The sequence below is a fragment of the Lissotriton vulgaris genome, chromosome 11, assembly GCF_964263255.1.
Source record: "Lissotriton vulgaris chromosome 11, aLisVul1.2, whole genome shotgun sequence".
Taxonomy (NCBI): domain Eukaryota; kingdom Metazoa; phylum Chordata; class Amphibia; order Caudata; family Salamandridae; genus Lissotriton; species Lissotriton vulgaris.
In genome coordinates, this window is record NC_141699.1 from 139,670,629 (window position 1) to 139,691,028 (window position 20,400).

The 20,400-nt window shown below is 43.9% G+C and overlaps 1 protein-coding gene across 8 annotated transcripts in view; it reads left to right on the top strand.

Annotated features, from left to right (window-relative positions):
• The window catches only part of PITPNM2 (phosphatidylinositol transfer protein membrane associated 2), a 1,044,200-nt gene that overhangs the window by 870,680 nt on the left and 153,120 nt on the right, over nt 1–20,400 (top strand). For all 8 annotated transcript variants that reach the window (XM_086942927.1, XM_086942931.1, XM_086942930.1 and 5 more), the window contains one exon: nt 2,147–2,358. In XM_086942927.1, coding sequence (XP_086799053.1) covers nt 2,147–2,358 — 212 coding nt within the window. The remainder of the gene's footprint in view (nt 1–2,146; nt 2,359–20,400) is intronic.

Genomic DNA, 20,400 nt, shown 5'->3' on the forward strand with positions numbered 1-20,400 from the left:
AATTTAGCAGCTTTTAGTTTCTGCATGCAGTGAGTAAGTAGATTCACATGACCATTCTCTCTGACCTCATTAAACATGCAGCCACATTCTCTGCTTGAAGGCTTGAATACTGGATCTGCCCTTGATGTCTGGTCAATAGATCTGGTCTGCAAGACAGTTGTTTGGTTGTAAAAGAGACTGCTTTACAAGGTCCGGGTACAACCATTACTTTGGACAGTCTGGTGGTTATAGAATCTTTTTTGCCCTTGATTACCATAGTTTCACAATTACTGATGAAATGAGTGAGATCTGAGAAAAAACGTAGACATATTGTCGACCATTTGATCAAAAGAGCATTTTCCCACTGAGCTCTTCTCTGGTGCCCTGGATGGAAAATCTCCAGCATTTTTTGTGTTTTGTGTAGTGGTGGATAGGTCTGAGGATGAAGCACCCCATTATCTTAAAATGTATTTTTTTTTGATAAATTTATATTTGTCCTCATGAAGTCGGCTGAGGAAATCTTCTTGGTTGAAACCTGGGATATTTATCACCAGCAGAGAGATTCTTCTGGTCAGGGCCTAAAGCCACATGGCTAATGGTTTCAGAGATAACTGTCTCAATCTTGTTCCCCTTTGTTTATTGGTATGTACCTGGTAGCCATATTGTCCGTCTGCATCATTATTTTACCATTGACTTTGAGGTCAGAGAAGGAAGAAAATCTTGAATGCCGAGCATACAATGTTCAGTTCTAGGAGACTGATGTGATACATCTCCTCTTTGTTGTCCAGAGTCTTCGGATCATCAGATGTTTCCTGCAGGCTTCCCGCCCAGAGAGCAACACATTTGTGACGAGTTCGCATCAGTTTTCTTTTGGAATTTAACTCTTATTAACAGATTTTGACTGTTTGACCACCATGTCAGTGAGTTTAGTGCGGATGTTGTTCAGATGAAGGATATCATTCCTGTTTTCTTATTCTTGAGACCATAGTTCATCGAGGCACTGCTGCATAGGTGTCATGAACAGTCCTTTGTTTCGTACTATGTATTTGCAGAGGGCATAGGAGTAAAGCAACTTAACTTAGCCAGGTGTTGAACTGCTGGTATGTTAGGTCCATGCATTTTCTCCGAATGAATAATGCGGAAACATTTTTTAGATACATCTGTAAGAATTTTTTAGAGGATGAGTTTTTAGTAACCCAACAATCTGATGCTTTCCAGTATCCCTTGCCCCCACGAGGGAGCTGCATGTCATTCGACTCTCCTCTTGCATATTTATTTTGTTTCTCTACTTTGTGACTACTTCCTCCCTTGGCCTTTACTCTTTGAAAAAATATCTAGTCCTTTTAGTATACTTTTTGCAGGCCAGATCTGCGTTATTGCAATATTAGGCTATTGCCTAAGGTGCAAGCAGGCACCACCATATTGTTCATAGACCCATCCTATTTGGCCCCATGCCAAGGCAGAGAGTAGCCAAAAGTGCCACTTAGTTTAGAGAGCTATACAATCTTCCATCTGCCCCCCCTCTCTTTTCCCAAGTCGGCTGCAAAATTGTTTTTTTTTTGTTATTTTGCCATACTGCATTTTATATGGAAACAACCTGCACATTTGTCTTTTTGAAGTTTGAACATTTTTGTTACTGTCACTTTTAGCTTCAATTATTTCACTCTCTGTTGATTTTGTGAGGTGGGAAGATAGAGTACAGATGTCACTTTAGGGCCATGTGTACATGTTTAAGGCTATCACCCTATCACTTTCCCTAATGTTTGCAGGCAAATAGTACCTAAACCTGGTGTCTTGATGTAAAAAGTCTCTCCCTTTTTTGATGGATAGTTCAAATCTAGGTTCTTCTAAATGAACGAAGGGCTTTGAGGCCAGACGATAAGACACAGTGAGCTGTATCAACAAAAGGCCCTTTCTTATTAGAGAGGAGGGTAGATGTATGAAATAGAAATGATTTATTTTAGTTTTTCCCCTAAAAGCAAAGTGTTAGAGAAATACGGAATCATGAGTTTGTTGTGGAAGTTAGCTAGGTGCCTTACTGTGTAGAGCTTTGTGCATCAAATCTAATTTTCAAGTTTATCCTTTGTTCCTTATTTTTACAAGAGCGTTGTATTTTTGAGTGCCGTCCCCAAGAGCTACTTAACCTTTGGGTTATCTTCCATCCTAGGACACAGATCTTCTGTCCCCGGGGATCACTGTGAATAACAGTTACTGCAGCAGCGGCTCCAACCTGGAAGGTAGCAGACACCTAAGCCGAAGCAACATTGACATCCCGCGTAGCAGTGGGGACGATCCAAAGAAGCAACTTCCGCGGAAGAGGAGCGATTCGTCGACGTACGAGCTAGACACCATAAGACAGCACCAAGCCTTTCTTTCAAGGTAAGTCTCCTAAAAATACCCTAACTGATATGAGGTCATACCAGTAAGGCTGCAGTAATGCATGCAGTATATATATAAATATACTTTCAAGCAATTGCCCCCCTGGCCCGCAGGTTGTCTTCAGCCATTCCTGTTTTTGTTTTAACTAAAAGAATTTTAGAGTCTGGGGTTCTTTCCATTATAACTATGGTCCTTAAAGTCCAATGATTTAGTGAGCTGTGGTAGTTTAAAACAGGAACGCACTGAATGGACTGGTAATTAATGTAATTGAAAATATTTACAAAAAAATACAGATGTGTCTGCTTAACGATTGTTTTTCCTTTGTGAATAAATTTGATTCATTCTATCAGCTGGGGTTGGGTGACTTATCTGGCAGCCCAAAGATCTTGTAAACAGTATTAAGCATTGAGTGCTTGGCATCCCCTTATAGATTATTGAGACCACCTGTAGGATTCTTATGGCCCAATTTATTTTCATGCAGCATGAGTATTTCCTCTTGACCTGTCGGCGGACTTTACATCCTCCAGGCCGAGACTACTCCACCCACCAAGTTTATAATGACCGCTTAGCTGGCAGTCCGTTATAAAAACTTTGGCAGGAACCACTGCCACGCTGGTTCCTCTCAATGCATTTCACTGTATTCTTTTTCTTTAGGGATTTTCTTTTTGAAAAGGAAAAAAAGTTATGCTCCCTTCGCCATGGAAGGCTTTTTCTAATGCGGGTGGAGCGTTCTAAATGTTTTACTGTTCCTTTCCACCTGGTTTTACCTGGAGATAAGAAACTGTAAAAAATTACTACATGTCCGCCCGTCTAGATTGCGCGGGCTCATATTTAGCTATTTCTACAATGGCTCTTACTCTCCAGGACCGTCGGAAAAGTTTAGCCACCGCAGAGACAGAGTAGTCTCAGCCGCAGCCAAACTTATGGTCCGCCCACAATAACGTTTTTGCGGGCATTCCACTATATTGGCAAAAGGGGACTCTGTCGCCGTTGTGACAGAGTATCCTCTCCACCAATCTATAAATCATGCTGTAAGTCTCCAGTCAGCAAGAATTCCAACTCCATAAGCTGAATCCAGCCTAATTTCTCCAGACCCTTAAGTGTTTACTGCAGAGAGTGGATATAACTTTATAAAAAAAAAGAATATATATTGTCAAGGTTAAAAAAAAACTATAAAGAATTAAAACATATTTATTTAATAGTTTTGCCTTTAAACTATTTAAATCCCAAGGGATGATAGTCATCTATATATATAAAAACGAAAGTATGTCTGTCTGTTTGTCCTTTATGCATTACTACACCATTCATCCGATCGGCTTGAAAAGTTGGGAAGTTGCTGAGTACACTGCCGCGAAGGTTTCTGGCAAAAAAAAAAAAAAGTTTAAAAAAAATAAAATAAAAAATTGTCAAAAGTTATTGAGTACACTCCCGCGAAGGTTTCTGGCGTAAAAAAAATATTGGTTAAATATCGCCCCCCAGGGCCCTTATAATCTTTCCAATACTGGACGTTTACAGTTTCCGGTGCGACTCGCTTTTGCAACGACCATCAACAAAGCACAAGGACAATCGCTGCAAGTGTGTGGACTAGATTTGGAGAATCTGTGCTTCTCACATGGACAACTGTATGTGGCCAGCTCACGCGTCGGAAAAACTTCAGATTTATTCGTGTACGCACCAGATGGAAAAACAAAAAATACAGTGTATCCACAAGCACTCGAATAAATAAACAGAATTAAAACAACACTTTAAAATGTTTTCCATATTAAAATGAATGTTTCAATAAAAATGACACAATGTAAATTGAATGTTATCATAACAAGTTTCCTTAAATTTCCTTTCTTCTGAGATCGCAACAACGCGCGACGGGTAAGCTAGTTCTATATATATAAAAACAAAAGTATGTCTGTTTGTCCTTTAGGCATTACTACACCATTCATCCGATCGGCATGAAACTTTGGGAAGTTCTTGAGTACACTCCCGCAAAGGTTTCTGGTAAAAAAAAAATATAATAAATTACAACAAAAAAATGTGTTAAAAGTTGTTGAGTACACTCCCGCGAAGGTTTCTGGCAAAAAATAAAATACAATAAAATGTTTTAAATATCGGCCCCCCATGGCCCTCATAATCTTTCCAATACTGAACATTTACAGTTTCCGGTGCGACTCGCTTTTGCAATGACCATCAACAAAACACAAGGACAATCGCTGCAAGTGTGTGGACTAGATTTGGAGAATCCGTGCTTCTCACATGGACAACTGTATGTGGCCGGCTCACACATCGGAAAACCTTCTGATTTATTTGTGTACGCACCTGACGGAAAAACAAAAAATACCGTGTATCCACAAGCACTCGAATAAATAAACAGAAATAAAACAACACTTTAAAATGTTTCCATATTAAAATGAATAAGTTTCAATAAAAATGACACAATGAAAATTAAATGTTATCATAACAAGTTTCCTTTAATTTCCTTTCTTCTGAGATCGCAGCAACGCGAGACGGGTAAGCTAGTTTACAATACATTAGCATAGGATCAGCATAAACAATATTTAATATTCTTATTTTATATTTTATTTAACAATAGCAATTATATATTATATAGTGGTACAGCTATCTTCAGCATTAGTACAAAAGACAGTCTGCAGAAACGAATATACATTACAGGTATCCTGTGGTTACATGGATGTCCGTGAGAGGATGAAGGTGCCAAATGAGAGGGATTAGATGTCAGGCTGGACCAAAAGCCACGGGTTAGGAATGCATTAAATAGTATAGGTTATAGTGTAGTAAATAAACAGCATGTTATTAGCAGCATTTAATATAATATTCTAAACTTGTTATCAATTCTTGGTTGGTGCAAGAGCTAGCATTGCCTCTTACACATTGGAGCTTGGTTACTCATGAAGGCAGTTTCAATTCAAATCTGAATCTCACTATACTTTCCTATTCTTATGTTTGCATTTCTTTTATTTTACTGTGCTAAGAAAGATCATGAGGACCACATATGTGAAGACCCTGAAACTCAACCTGCCACACTGATTGCTGGCTCCTGAATAATTTTTTCCTGTTCCTCTTTTTTCACTGTGTTTCCTCAGCATGTGTTTTTCATATAACCTTTTCAGAAAGCAGATAGGAGGTCTGGGAATCTCAAGGACTGGGATCTATATCTTTCAGCCAAGCTTGATACTGCTCCCTGCCCTAACATGACACATAACCGCATGTAGGCAACACCCCTGTTCATAGAAGAAACTTCATTTCCTACAAAATTATTCGGACAGTGCAGCAAGGATGTTACTGAATACTATAGTATTCAAACATCCTCTTGTTGGAAACAAATGTAATCCTAGACCTGCACAACATTTGTCTGTGATGTCTGGGGTCTAAGCACCACTCCAAATCATGCTCGACTATGTACCTGAAGTTGATCGAGGGTGAGAACCACAACTTAACTTGGCTGAACCCAAGAAATTAGGTTGGTCTTGATTCTGGTTACCCTCTTCGGATCATAAGCAAAGCTCATTGACTTCCCTATGCTCCTGTTCTCTGGTGAGAATGCATAGTCGTTATTCATATAACCCAAATCTACCTTCCTTTTCAGAGCCCATTCCAATTCTGGAGCTGATGTGACCCAAGTTTCCTGGGCCATCATCGACTCCCGGGCAGATATGAGCAGCTTTTGAAGAGACTTGCTACAGATTTCCAGACTTGCCCAGGCTCCCTCTGGCATGCCTCCGGCGTCCATGTAGCTATCTGGACCTCAAGCCACACCTCACTTTTTTCGCAATTGATTAACAATGCCAGACTATCATTCCACACCTCTGCCAAAGACCTTGCTTAAAGTTGCTCCAAATGCACCACCGCTGGCACCAGTGACACCAGTATTAGGTCGGGAAGCATCAGTCTCGGATATGGATCCTTCGTCTGTAAGTGTTGGCCTTATATCATGCTGTACAATCACTAAAGGCAGGAATGACTCCCATGTGGCTCCACTTTCTTGACATAAATCAGTATTTTTAGAGGATGGAACCATTTTCTCTTGTGGTTCTTACGTCATTCCGATGCCTGCCATTGTTCAGCAGGACTAGGATAATGTAATGTAAGATCCATTTGTAGAGCGCAACTACCACTCCAGGGAGCATCTTGGCGCTTGAGACCGAAACCAGATTGGAAAAGGCCAGCTTACTGATAGAGTGTCGGGGAGACCTGCACATTTTATACTAAGGCTTTACAAGCGATGTCGGTGAGGGAAAACACCCAGGTCTTCAGGGCCTTCCTAAAGTGAGTTTCTGTCGGGATTTGCCAGAGCTGCAGCGGTAGCTTGTTCCATGCCCTGGAGCCAAGGACTACGAGAGATTTCCCACGAGCCTGAATTTAGGGAGCACTAAAAGATTTTGATTGGGGGAGGAGCCAAGATGGCGTCCAGGTCGCACGTGTAGTCCCTCGGCTCCGGGGACCATCTCCTCCTTCGAGACTATCCTGCCGGAGATTCTGCACTGAAGTGGCCGATTGTGATAGCAGACGTGCTCCGACGACCTGCTGCGAAATCCTGGGGTTTTTGCTTCCCTGCAAGCGGGAGAAACGCTCGAGCGCAGCTGGCGGCCCGCTGCATCACTGCAACCGGGACCTCGAGTGGACACCGAGGCCGGCCGCCAGGCTCACAACATCGGGCTTTGGCGACTAAGGAGCATCGGTCGGGACTTTACAGAGGGGCAGCCGAACTTGCAACCTAAGCCCCACTGCACCGCTGACACAGAGCCAAGCGAGCCTGGCGACCTGATTGCGGGAATTATGCGACCATAGGAACCCGGACTGCTGTTTGCCAAAGTTCTGCCTGCGCACTTTCCCGCTCACGGCGGGGGGCTCCCGAATTTGCCGAGCACTCGATGTCTAACAGGACGATATCTTGGGTGGACTATGCTCATGGCCACATCCCGGCTTTGTCAGCCGTTCCCCGCGACGCGGAAACCTGCTGCCCTATGGTGCGCAGCCCGATCTGATTCGGAGTGTCTCTGCCTGATACTGTGAAAGGCACAACATAATGCATCCTGAGGGGCCGGGTACAACTTGTGTTCGCGGACGTGTTGAGCGGGGAGACATGTATGGAAGGGTACGTGATAATGCTCAGGGCTATGGTGCTTTACTGGCTGCTGTTCTTTCCCTACACCACAATATGGTACACTCCGTTTGCACCTTGATCAGCAAGATGGACGACATGTTGAGTGTATCGGGTCTCGTGAAAATGGCTGACTCGCAGGGTCGCAGCGTCTCTCCTCGCTCCACGACTGCCTGTGACAAGATGGCTGCCTTATGCGATAGTGGCGCTTTTGGGATCCCGAGCCTCGTAACGATTCCCGCTGCGGATGGTGATCTCCTGGGACGATGTGCGCCTCCAGGGTTTTTATCGCGCCGGGAGTTTTCTCCCCACATCGTGCTTGCAGTTCCCCGAGATCCGCCCCAGAAGGAGCTAGACATTGAGATCTTCTTCCCTGACCCGGTTGTGCCCTACGAAGGGAAGATGGTGTACTCTGTACCCTCCCTGGGACCACTGGATTTCCTCGTGCTGAACACGTCTGGGTGCTCACATCACATGGACACTTTTGGACTACCGGACATGTCTTTCTCGATTGCATTGGTTTGCGGCGGCGGTAAGGAGAAAACGGGACAGGGATAAACGCTTCTTCCTACGGACCGGCAGATTCCTCGTTATTGACCGTGGCAGATGGGTGGCGTGCTGTTATTTCTGATGGTGCGGTGTGTTGACTTAGTGCTTTATACTGTTTTGCTGCAAACTGTTTCAGGTCACCGGACTACCTACCTTGTGTTTATACTGTACTTGTGGGGGGGCGCAGCCGAGGGGCGGCTTCCCTTTGGATTTCCATGGTTCGCAGTGGTGGAGTGAAGAGAATGGGTCGGGGGCGTGCACTTGTGCTCATGGTTTGGTGGTTTCTTTGTTGCTGCCCTAGACATGTGGGCTGTGTGTTGCTACCTTTGACTACGCTGTGCGCTGCTTCTGTGCTTCCAACTTCTCTTACTTGTAATGCATACCATCACCGGGCATCTTACTTTGTGCTTTCACTGGCCTTACGGGAGAGCGGAGCCGGGAGACGGGTGGTGGCCCCCCCCCCCGCCTTTATTTCTTTACTGAGAGTTTTAGATTAGGACCCTTTTCTTACTCTCTATATTTCGGGACTCCTTTTATTGGGCGACAGGCACACTGCTAGGGGGGGGGTACGCCGTAGCCAGCTGCAGGGGTGCAGGGTGGGGGGTGGATGGGGGGGGGGGTTTGTTTTTATTTTTTGGTTCTATGGGCCTTCTATTCTTTTTCTTTTTCTTTCTTTCTGGGATTAGACGTTTATCTTCTGGGTGGTGCGCAGCGACTCCGGCATTTTATTGCATTATGTGTTTGTCTATCCTGATCGTACGAGACCGGAACCAACTTGTTGTGCTGTGATATCCTGCTCATGTCTATTCTCCAGGAAAAAAAAACTTTAAAATTAGACCTCAGTATTTCTGTAACTGATCATTTACGCTTCATTATGTTGCAATGTACTGTATCTGTGAGCCCTTGGGCTCTTTGCTGAGTTGTATTTGCGATTTTCTAACAATAAAGGTCTTCCAAAAATTTAAAAAAAAAAAAAAAAAGATTTTGATTGGAAGATCTAAGGCTCAGTGACGGCAGGTAGCGTCTAAACCGGCTTGACAAATACTTAGGCCCTTGTGAGTGGAAGGCCCTAAACGTGATGACCAGGAGTTTAAATAGGACATGCTTATGTATGGGCAACCAATGAAGGGCCTGGGCCAGCCAAGGACCAGGCTAGCGGTTGCATGCTGGACCATCTGCAGCCTGTGGAGCACGGACTTGTTGGCTCCCGCATACAGGCTATTGCAGCAGTCCAGTCTAGATGTAATAAGTGCAACCGCTACTGTTTTCCTTGTTGCCAGTGGGAAGAGGCCAAAAAATTTCCTAAGGCTACTGATGATGTGGAAGCAAGTGCCCGCCACAGTCACTGCCTGTTGCTTGAATGACAACGCATCGTCAAACTTGATGCCAAAATTACGTGCAGACGAGATGGTATTTGGGGGGGCTTCAGCGTCTTCGGGCCACCACTGTTTGGGGGAAAACAAATTTTGCTGGCCGAACGGCAAGATTTCGGTTTTCCCCGAATTACATTTGAGATGGTTGCACCTCATCCACTCAAAAGTCGCAGTAAGGCAATTTTAAAGATTTTCTTCAGCTCCGGGCAGCTCTCTGTCTAATACCAGGATGAGCTGTGTGTCATCAGCGTATGAGATCGTACTGATCTGATAGGAGACGATGAGTTCAATCAGGGGTACCATATATAGATTGAAAAGTATAGGGCTCAGACTAGAGCCCTGAGGCATCACTGTACTGATGACTTTTTCTTCGGAACAGAAATCTCCCAATACAGTGACTCGTCGCCTGTGGCTAAGAAAGTTTTTGAGCCATGTCAGCACCACTCCCCCAATCCCTGATGACACAAGACGGTCAATCAGGATGGTGTGCGAGACCGTATCGAAGGCCGCCGACAAGTCAAGTAAAATCAAGACGGCTTTCTTCCCTTGATCCATAGCGCTACGTAAAGTCTCTACTGTAAACAGGAGGGCAGATTCTGTTGAATATTTAGCCCTAAAACCTGACTGGTTGTGTGAAGGATGTTGTTCTCTTCAAAAATTTCGTGAGTTGTTTATTAACACAGATTTCAGTCAGTTTAAATAACAGTGGAAGAAGCGAGATGGGGCGCAGATTAGAAAGGGTTGTCGGATCAGCTAGGGTTTTTTTTTAAGGGGTTTGATGGCTGCAAGTTTCCATTCAATAGGTATCTTAGCAGTGGACAGTGAGGAATTAATAATACTGTTAATGATGGGGTTCACCTCCTCAGCCAGGGCTTGTAGGAAGGACGGAGGACAGGGGACGAAAGGAGAACCCGATTTGCTAGATAGAATAGCTTGATGTGACTCCTCTAAGGTGATAGGGTCAAATCTACTAAGACGGGCCCTTTCGGGGTGATTCCCGTTTGGCCCCTCTATTTCAGGTGCTGGAGGGGTCAATGCTGGTAGAGGAAAGTTCTTGACAATGTCCAGGATTTTCCTTTCAAAATAGTTGGCGATGGAATTGCACAAAGATAAGGAGGGATGGATTTCCTGTGACAATGCTTTGGGATTAGTGAAGCTATTTACAATCTGAAAGATCTCTTTCTGTCCATTTACCGAGGAGGATATCACCTCCAAATAGTACGCTTTTTTTGCCAGTTTGATCGATGCGTGGTATTGTCTCCGCGCAACTTTGTAAATGTGTAAACCTCGCCCTTGTAATTTCTGCGCCACCTCCGTTCGAGCGTTCTGACTTCGCCTAGTTCAACTTTTAGAGTGAGCGAGAACCAAGGGGCACTCTTTTTTTTTTTATGGGTGCTACATAGTTTTTTTTACTCATAGGGGCTGTGGGCTCACTGAGATTCCTGATCCACTCACAGAACTGCTGATTGTCAGTCGAGGTGTGGCCAGTTAATATGGGCTTACTCCCATTAATTAATCCTAAGAGGTCTGGCTTAGTAAGTACTTTTTTCCAATCTGGTTTGCTGCTCCTAGCCGTTAAACTGGTGCCTTTTCCTGGAACCTGCCCTTTTACTGTAAGGTCAAAAGGAATAAATTTGTGGTCAGACCAGATTTGGGTACAAGGGGATTTGACCATTACAGTGTCCGAGTTCGAGCAGATACAATCCAGCGTATGGCCCGCTGTGTGTGTGGGTTCCTGCGTCAACAGCGTTAGACCGAGGACACTAATTAAGTCCATAAAACAAGCTACCTCTGGGTCGCTCGGGGAATCTAGATGGAGATTAAGATCCCCTAACAGCGTGAAATGGGCAGATCTGACAGTAAGGTCGCCGAGTACATCGCCTATACTCTCTAAGAAGTCTTTGGGGTGGCCTGGGGGACGGTAAATTAAGGCGCCTGAAAACGTAAAGGAGTCATGGATATTTAAGCTGAAGGCCATTGCCCTCTGCTCCCTTGATATCTGGCCGCTCATATGAGGTACATTTCAGGGTGTTCCGGTGAACAATGGCAACCCCCCCTCCTTTGCCCCTGCCTGTCTAGCCGCTGGATTAAAAAGCCTTGCGGCAAGGCCACTGCTATATCCGGATTGCACCAACCCTTCAGCCAGGTTTCCGTGATAAGCAGCCAATCTAAATCCCCCTCCGTGATCAGGTCATGGATGTGTTGTGCATTCTTGCACATTGACCTGGCATTTATCAGCCCCCCTCTCAGGACAATGGGTAGTGACTTTCCATTGATAGTTTGCTCAGGAGCCAACGTCAACATACACTGCCGGCAACAAACTGGCCCCTCCCATGTGTCAGGTATCACGGCTTCATGACACTGGGTGGGATGATTGTTAAGGGAGAGCAGCAGGTTCCTAGACAAACCTTGCTCAGTAGGAAAATGGGCAGCCTGCTTGGTCCTTGGTACGGCCGCGGCACGGACGGGCACAGACGGGCTTTCCTTAGGCGCACCTTCGGCGCGCCCTCGGTGCCCCCACTGCGCTCCCTGCTAGGTGATACCATTTTATAACAACAAGGGCGGGAGGGGCCGAGCACTAGTCTGCTCGCCTGCTCCTCACCCAAGATGGTGGCCGCAAAAATCGGACCCCAGGCAGCGCCTAATCGCTGCAGTATGGGCTGGGAAGGCGAAGACCACTAAAAAGAGGCAAGCCTGAGTTTGCGTTTTTAAGTGTGGCAGAATGTAGCAGTTTTGACGATTTTTACAATTTATACGATATTTCACAATTTAAAAATTGGAGCAGTGCAAAATAAAAGATAACACGTGCAAGATTTAAAACATCACAATCCAAGTACAAAACACGCACACAGGTCCCGGCATCCGCCTCAAGACCGAATACACAGGCACTCTATCAATCTGTGTCCGAGCCTAGGAAGGTGTTTTTATAACAACAAGGGCGGGAGGGGCCGAGCACTAGTCTGCTCGCCTGCTCCTCACCCAAGATGGTGGCCGCAAAAATCGGACCCCAGGCAGCGCCTAATCGGCTGCAGTAGGGGCTGAGAAGGCGAAGACCACTAAAAAGAGGCAAGCCTAAGTTTGCGTTTTTAAGTGTGGCAGAATGTAGCAGTTTTGACGATTTTTACAATTTTTACGATATTTCCCAATTTAAAAATTGGAGCAGTGCAAAATAAAAGATAACACGTGCAAGATAATGATAAAGCGGCCAATGTTCTTCCTCCATATTATACTAATGCTTTCTCGACTTGCAGCACACCAGTGACCTGGACACACTGCCTGATGTCTGCCCTTAATTCAATGCTTGATTCTCCTACTGAAGAGAGTGATTTCCTTGATTTAGTCAAAAGGAGAGCTGCAGACATGTTGAAACTACCTCTGCCAACTGAGTAAATTAAAGCTAATTTGCTTATGCAAAACCTTCACCCTGAGCCCTCCATGCTTGGGCTCCTTTTGCTTTTCAATGTGACTTTTAGTGACTTTGTATTTGGGCCTTTGTCTAAGCCCTTTTCAGATTTGGCGAGTCGCTGTCCCATTGCTAGATGCCACAGACTGACAACTGGGGACTCAAAGTTGCAGACAAAACACCCTATTCCTGCATGCCTTTTTGTTCAACCCTCTACTTGTAAAGTTAACCCAGACTTTTTCCCTTCTCCTCCTTCAGACATAGGGTTGAAATGTATTGAATCAAAGAGCATGTAAGACTTCTTCTCCGACTGCTTGGGGATGCAATTGTTAAATACATTTTGGCTTCTGGCTTACTATTGAACACTTCCTTCAGGAAATGGCATGTGAGGTTGCATCGCTTCCTTTGCATAAAGAGTTCAAAATTGTCAGGACACAGCCGCAACATTGTATCTCATCCTCTTCAGTTGGCAAAACAATAGACCCACTTTATTTCACCCTTGGGCAGGTTGGATTCAGTATTTCTTTTCTTACTGATGTTTGATTATGTCAGACCAATGGGCCCGGCAAGTGTCCAAGTTGGCTATAACCTACCCTTTCTGGATGCTCCCCCTAGATTGTCCTGAGTTCTTACTCCGGTTTCCACAGATCAGGCCAACATCATCTCCAGGGAGGTGTTCATATTTCTTGAAAACGATATAATAGAGATAGTACATGAAGCAAAGCAGTGGTTTTAGTGTTACTTCTGTTAGTTTCTCATTCCCAGGAAGGACAGAGGTGTGCGCCTTATTCTGGCCTTGAGAATTTTCAACTCATTCTTTTTGAAAGAAATGGAAAGAGATGTTCAAAATGATAATGCTGGTGAGGGTTCTGCCTGCCTTGGACCACCAAGACTAGATGGGCCTCCGGGCATGTATTTTCATGTATCAGTCCTGCAGTTCCACAGGAAAAACCTGTGTTTTGTAATGCGACCCATTCACTTTTAATTCACCATCCGATCCTTTGCGTATGCCCCTTAGTTCTTTACAAAGGTTATGTGGGTGTTCATGGCCCAACTTTTAAGACTGGCATTCATTTGTTCCCAAATCTGTACTACTTACTGTTGCATGGAGGCAGACTCACCTCAGCTAAATACAGACCACTTACAGAGTACAACGTCATTTCTGTTCAACCTGGGATTCACTATCAGCAAGTCCAAATCCCATTTACAAACCACGTGGTGGCTGCCTTTCTTACGGGCCATCTTGTCTATTAGCTTGAAAAAACTTTTCCCATCATCAGCGAGTTCAGGACTTTCAGACTGTGATTCCAGTTTTTCGGACAAAAAGCTGCTGGTCTAGCCTTTTTCCAATTGTGAGGCTAATGGGCCTGTAATCCTGCTGCTTGCGGCAGGTTCCCTATATTCAGACCTTTTAGTGGAATACGATTGTGATGGGCCCAGCATTGGGGATTTCTGTCAGACAAGATCTGCATCTCTTAGGAGGATTCTCAGGCTTCTTAGTGTTTGACAGATGCCAGCCTGACTGGTGGCAGACATTTCTCTTTTTGCCCACCAAAAGCCATGTTAATGAGTGATGCATTGTCACTCAGATGGGAGGTCACTTAGACTAATGGTTCTTAAACTTTTGACTTTGGTGAGCCCCCACTAACTCACTATTGTAAGTGAGGGATCCCCAGCTAAGCAATGTCTTCGATTTGTAGCTCAACACAATACACACAAATAGAGAAACAAGTATACATCTTAGAATTACATAAATTATGAAATATTATATTTAGTTTACAAACAAAAATATATTCAAAAATCGAAACGTTTTACATTTAATGTGAACTTTGGATCTTTCAAAATGTAGTTTTACTTCTAGAGAGCGAAGCAATATGCAAAACTTTAGTACATCACTTTCTTTTTTCTTCTAACTCATGCTCTCTTTTTGTCAGTGTATACCAGTTCAAATTATTTCAGATGACTAAATACCATTACGATTCCACAATTAATAAAAATAAGATTAAAACACTGATGTTTTAGCTGGAACAAGCAGTCTACATGCAAACATTAATTTCTTAAGAGGTAAAGAGCTCCTCTTCTCAGTTTCATACAGTTAAAGTTACTGAGTGCACCTCTTTTCCAAAGCAGTCATTCGCAATCATTCATAGCTTCAACTCCAGCCAAGTTACTCTAATGCAGTTTCTCTATTTTTTCAAATAGCATGTTAAAAAAATAAGAGTCTGCTTGCCAATTGCATATCTGTTGGATTAAAACACTCATTTATGGCCAGTGCTGTTGATCTTATGTTCCGACGTCTAAAAGAAGGAACCAGGACGTTTTTTTCATAACCCTTTTTATTGGGTTTTAACAAAAAACTCATGGTTGCACAGGTCGAGAAATACACACAGGATGATAGAGTTAACCATGAACTAGAACTTTTGATCGCTCAAAAGAGACTTTCTGACAGCAGGTAACATGTGCAAGTGATTTCTTTCAATATTGGCAGAAACAGCAGTTTTGCGACCATCTGCATATCCACTGTTGTCTGGTATCACCTTCATTGAAGAGGCCAGATTGTAGCCTAGCTTAGTTCCTTTTCATACCAGTTCTTCAATGGAGGCAGCCAGTCATCTATACCTGCTTCCTTTTGATGTACTTGTGCTGCTCCCACTAATCAAAATAAGGACACATACATAATTTATAACCTCTAATATCAAATTCTCTAACATTTACAGAGCATTTTGAATTTTATTTTATTTGTGTATATATACTTTATTAATCTGCTAATATGACTTCATTTTCTAAACTTTCAAGGACCCTTTAATAAACCAGTGGGGACCCTTAAGGTTTCTCAGATCCCAGTCTAAGAACCAGTGACCAAGCTGAAATGGAGATCCTGGACCGTTGATCTCTTTCAGGAAATGTCACCATATAAACTTGTGGAGCCCTGTGCCATTAGGGGGTCCCTCAAGGTGTTCTTGTTATCAGTCAGAGTCAGGTCAGTCCAAAACGTAGTGCAGTGTGAGCTAACAAGCTCTCTTTCTGGAAGTGTTGAGGTATGTTTGTGCTGGTTAATGTTCAATGGAATCTTGGGAACGAGGACTAATCTAGTGGGGTTCTTCATTAGCGGTGTCATCCTGCTGACCACGAAGGGCATCTAGTCCCAGGGGTAGCTCAATACATTTTCACTCAGGGGAGTATGCCCTTGGTGCACCTTTTTACGACTCTGACACTGCTCATTGTCCAGCATTTTGGGCTCTAGAGTTTCCCCATCTGCCTTCTGTATATGGTTCTACCCTTGTCTCAAATCTGTGATAGTTTGTCTGAGAAAAGTCAGGTAGGACTGAGTACAGGTCATTCTCGTGGACTAGCTTGGGCTCAGAGGGTCTGGTCCTCCGAATTTCTGACCCTGAACATTTGCCTTCCACATCATTTTCCCCTTCAATAGAACTCTGTCCCAGCTACAAGGCAACATACTCCATCTTAACTTTCACAGCCTACACCTTCATTGGTGGAGATTGAGCAGGAACTTCTTAGAGGCTTTAACCTTCTGGCAGAAGCGGTGGCTGCCTTTGACCAATGGCCTCTGGCCTCATTTTAATGCCACGTGTAGAGAAGTGTGTTCATCCTATGTAGGTGAGATTGTATGATGTTCATTTGTTTGTGCTGTCTTTGGCCCACAAGGCTTTGCCATGGGCTCAGTTATAAGTTACTTATCCACCCTTTAGGCCTGTCTTTATTTGCCTGATTAGCCCTCATTATACAAATCACCTATTGTGATGTGTTTCCTATCAGGGCTTTCACATGTATTTCCCCTGTTCCCTTTATCCCGCTGCGGTGCGACCTCAATTTGATCTTGACATTCCTGATGTGTGCCTTTTGAACCGCCTCACAGCTGTACTCTCAGCAGCTTCTGTTTTTTAACTTCATTTGTAAATTCTTTGGCACATTGAGTACATATTGTGACAAATGTTTTATTTTCCATTTTCAATTACATATAAGGATCTATAAAAAGTTTTGTCTACTCACACATTCATCATTATATGACATCACTAATATGTGAGGTCAGAAAATAAATACATAACTTGAGTAGAACTAATCTTAAGAAATTATGCAGTTCTGAGATTGTTTGGCTTTTGGTCACTTTACACAAATTCTATCAAAGCTCTGTGGATGGCTAGTGTTCAGCTCCTTTCCTGTAGACCCACGCTTCATTAATGTATTAAACTGAGTCTATACTTTCTCATGCCTATTCATTCTACTGTGGACTGTCGCATTAAGTTGCTGCATTACATACATTGCTCCAGAGAGTAATTGATTCTAACTTACAAAATTGTACTACTGACAAACCAACTGCCATTACACTTCCCACATTCTTCACTCCACATCCATCTAAGCAGGAGGAGACTTACAAATGTTGGACCTATGGTTTCCACTAGTTTCTATATTTAGAGGGCTGAGGAGCTATGCATTGGTAATCAACTATTCATTGGCTTCGGTAGTGCATAGAAGGGAAAAAGCAGATAAAAAATGTACCTTTTTGGGATGGAGTGTCCTCTGCATGAAACTATATTATGTTTTGGCCAAAAATGATCCTTCTGAGGCCCTTAAGCCCATTCCACTACAGTAAAGTCTGTGACTATGGCTCTAGCTCCAGACATCTGCCCAGCCACTACGTAGGCTGCCATCCATGTTCTCAGGAGGCTAGACTACATCGGTTCTCAGGTCCACAGAGCGGGACATTTTGCTCTTTCGGTCCTAGTGGACTTCCTAGTATATGACCACTTCTCAGACCCAGCCCTCTGAGGAACCTTTGCTTTAGTACTTATTCTATTATTAGGTAGACCAGTCACCAGAAAAAGCCTTACCGAAGATTAATAATGTATTATTTCTTTATTTAAAAGTATAGGATAGCAAGGGTGTGGCTCGGCCTCGACATACAGTGGTATATGCTAAGCCACGCGGAGCGCAGGTACTCTTTTAGTTTAGGGTTTAAGATTTTCATTGAGTGGCAAGTCTGATGTTAATGTGTAATACACCCAAAAAGCCAGAAGTACACTATAAAATTGCAGGACCATTTGGCAGCTGCGTATCTTAATTTTCAGCTGAAATGTCAGTATTTAAGCCACAGCCTTTTTAGAAGGGGTGAAATCCAAAACTAGTTATTTTGTGCCAGTATCGCTACGCACTCCTTTACCTTCTAGCAGAGCACTTATTGGGTAATAAAAGTGCACATTTGTTGCTGTTTACGGCACCGCTGAGCAGCTGGGACACATTTCTGTGCCTCTGCGGAGGTTCTTGGAGGTTTACACCCTCAGACAAAGAAAGCAGTCGGGACTGCAGACCTCTGAGCGGCCATGGAGGTGAGGCAGCAGCTCCAAAAGACCCTTGTCAGGGAGCAAAGGCCCGGGGTTGTTTTGAGTTTCCTAAATAAGAAATTGCCTTTTCCCAGTTTATTGAGCACTGGTGCCACATACGCATCTGTTTCCAAAATGGAGTTGTCTGGTTTTACAGTGGAAATATTTCTCGTTTCCTCTGTGTTTTTGATTTTCTATAATTAAAATCACAATGGCTCACAGGCAAAGGTGCCCGAAAATAATTACTTGTTCACTAATTTTTTTATTCAGAGCTCCATAACATCGTTTTCGGCATGTTTGCATGCTGTAAATAACTGGTATGTTTTTATCTCCCAGTTTAACAGAATTCAATGTATCAACCTCTGAAGGATGGGCGGTTGAGTTTGCATGCCCAGTATTCCAATGCATGACGTTCAGGTCACGTGCGAAGTCTGGATTGAGCGCTTAATTCATTGAGCCCCATCAGGTACCCCTGAACGCCCCGCAGACGTAGGGCTTATAACTTAGTTCCGTGCCTTTAACAGCCAATATGGCCCTCAACAATGGACTATACAGCCCTTTTAATGAATACTGCTATGAAAAGAATCCACGCATAAACAAAGCTACAGCACTAAAATCAAACTCAATCTATTTTTATAGTTCTGATGCTTTTTATTTCTTTTTCTTAACATATTCATTCCAAACTCATCTTAAAGAGGAACTTCTTCTGAATATACAACCTTAGTGGTACATATAATTCATTTAAATTAATAAAGCAAAGACTCTCCCTCTCCCACAGATCTTTGACACTGCTAATACTTTGAATCCTTAATAGGGTCTGCTTCCCAGCAATCTCATTTTCTCTCAACCACTGGTCCCCGGGGGCCTCCCAGATGTGATGTTCCCTCAGGTGTACACCCGCCACTACAGTTGATATGGCACGCAGTGCAGTGTGCTTTTTTGCATGGTTGTTTTTTGGTTCACATAGCATTGTACTAATGTGTGCATTGTTTTTTTCTTCCTTCTTTTTTTTCTGCCTACTTGTTTCTTGTTTTCTTTTCTCTTATTCCTTTATTTTGTTTTCCCTATCTTTCCCCTTTAACCCCCACCCCTGTAGACTGCTAGTGAGACCTGACTAACCTCTCTGCTCACCCAGTATCATTCTTGACCTTTAGACTCACCCGTTGGGTCTTGCAAATTTCATGTCTGTGCGCACGCCCTTGCTTATTTTTTCCTGGAACATCTGTGGTCTAACACATTATATCAAATGCAAAAAGGTGCTCTCCTATCTCAATCCCAAACACGTTGAAATAGCTCTCCTTCAGGAGACGCATCTCCCTGAGGCAGAGGCTGAGAAGCTACCGCGTGATTGGGAGGGCAAAGAGATACACAGTTGCTGTCCGCCACGAGCAGCAGATGACCCATCGGCGCCCTGGAAACATGGTGTAGCCATTTTGATCCATTGCCCCATGCTGTGCTCAAAACCTGGGTTAATCCAGAGTGGCGCTATGTATTTGCCTAACTAAAGGTCATCGTGAAGGTATGATGCATATGTTGAATGTATGTGCCCACGGGTCCGAAGTGCGCCTTACTTCCTCAACTCACCCGTGCATTGATGGAAATTGATACAGATTATATCCTGAAGGCGGGGATTGGAATCTGGCCTGGGATGTGTTCTTAGGCCGCACTGGTCCGAATGCTGTATCTAATAATGCGGACAGAGCCCTCTTAAGAGATCTGGGGGCTGATCATGGCCTTTGTGACACATGGCGTCTCTTACATCCAACAGACAGGGAATTCACACACTTGTCCCCGGTTCATGGCACAAAATTCACTGCTGCATTTTTTCTTGATGTCGCACCCCTTGCTTCCCCTTCTTTAAGAGACTTCAATACTAGAGCGAGCACTCTCGGACCACTCCCCTGTTGCCCTGCAGGTTGATATGGGCTGGGCATGGCCTATTTTTTAGCCCTGGTTTTTTAATTTGTCCCGTACAACCCCCCAGTAGATAAGAACCAACTTAAAACCCATATGCATACTTACTGGGAGAACAATGATGGCTCGGTTGACTTTGACATTAAGGGCAGTGTCGAAGGCAACCATCAGGGCGCAACTGATGAGGGATACATCCCTGTCCAATAGGCGGAGGGAGGAGCGTCAGAAGGCACTGGAGGCGGATATAGTCCGCCTTGTGCACTTACATGGCACACCCTTCTGCTATTGCCAGGCGCAACCTTGAGAAGGCGTGTATGGACCTCAAAACTCTATTTATCTCTAAAGTCAAGT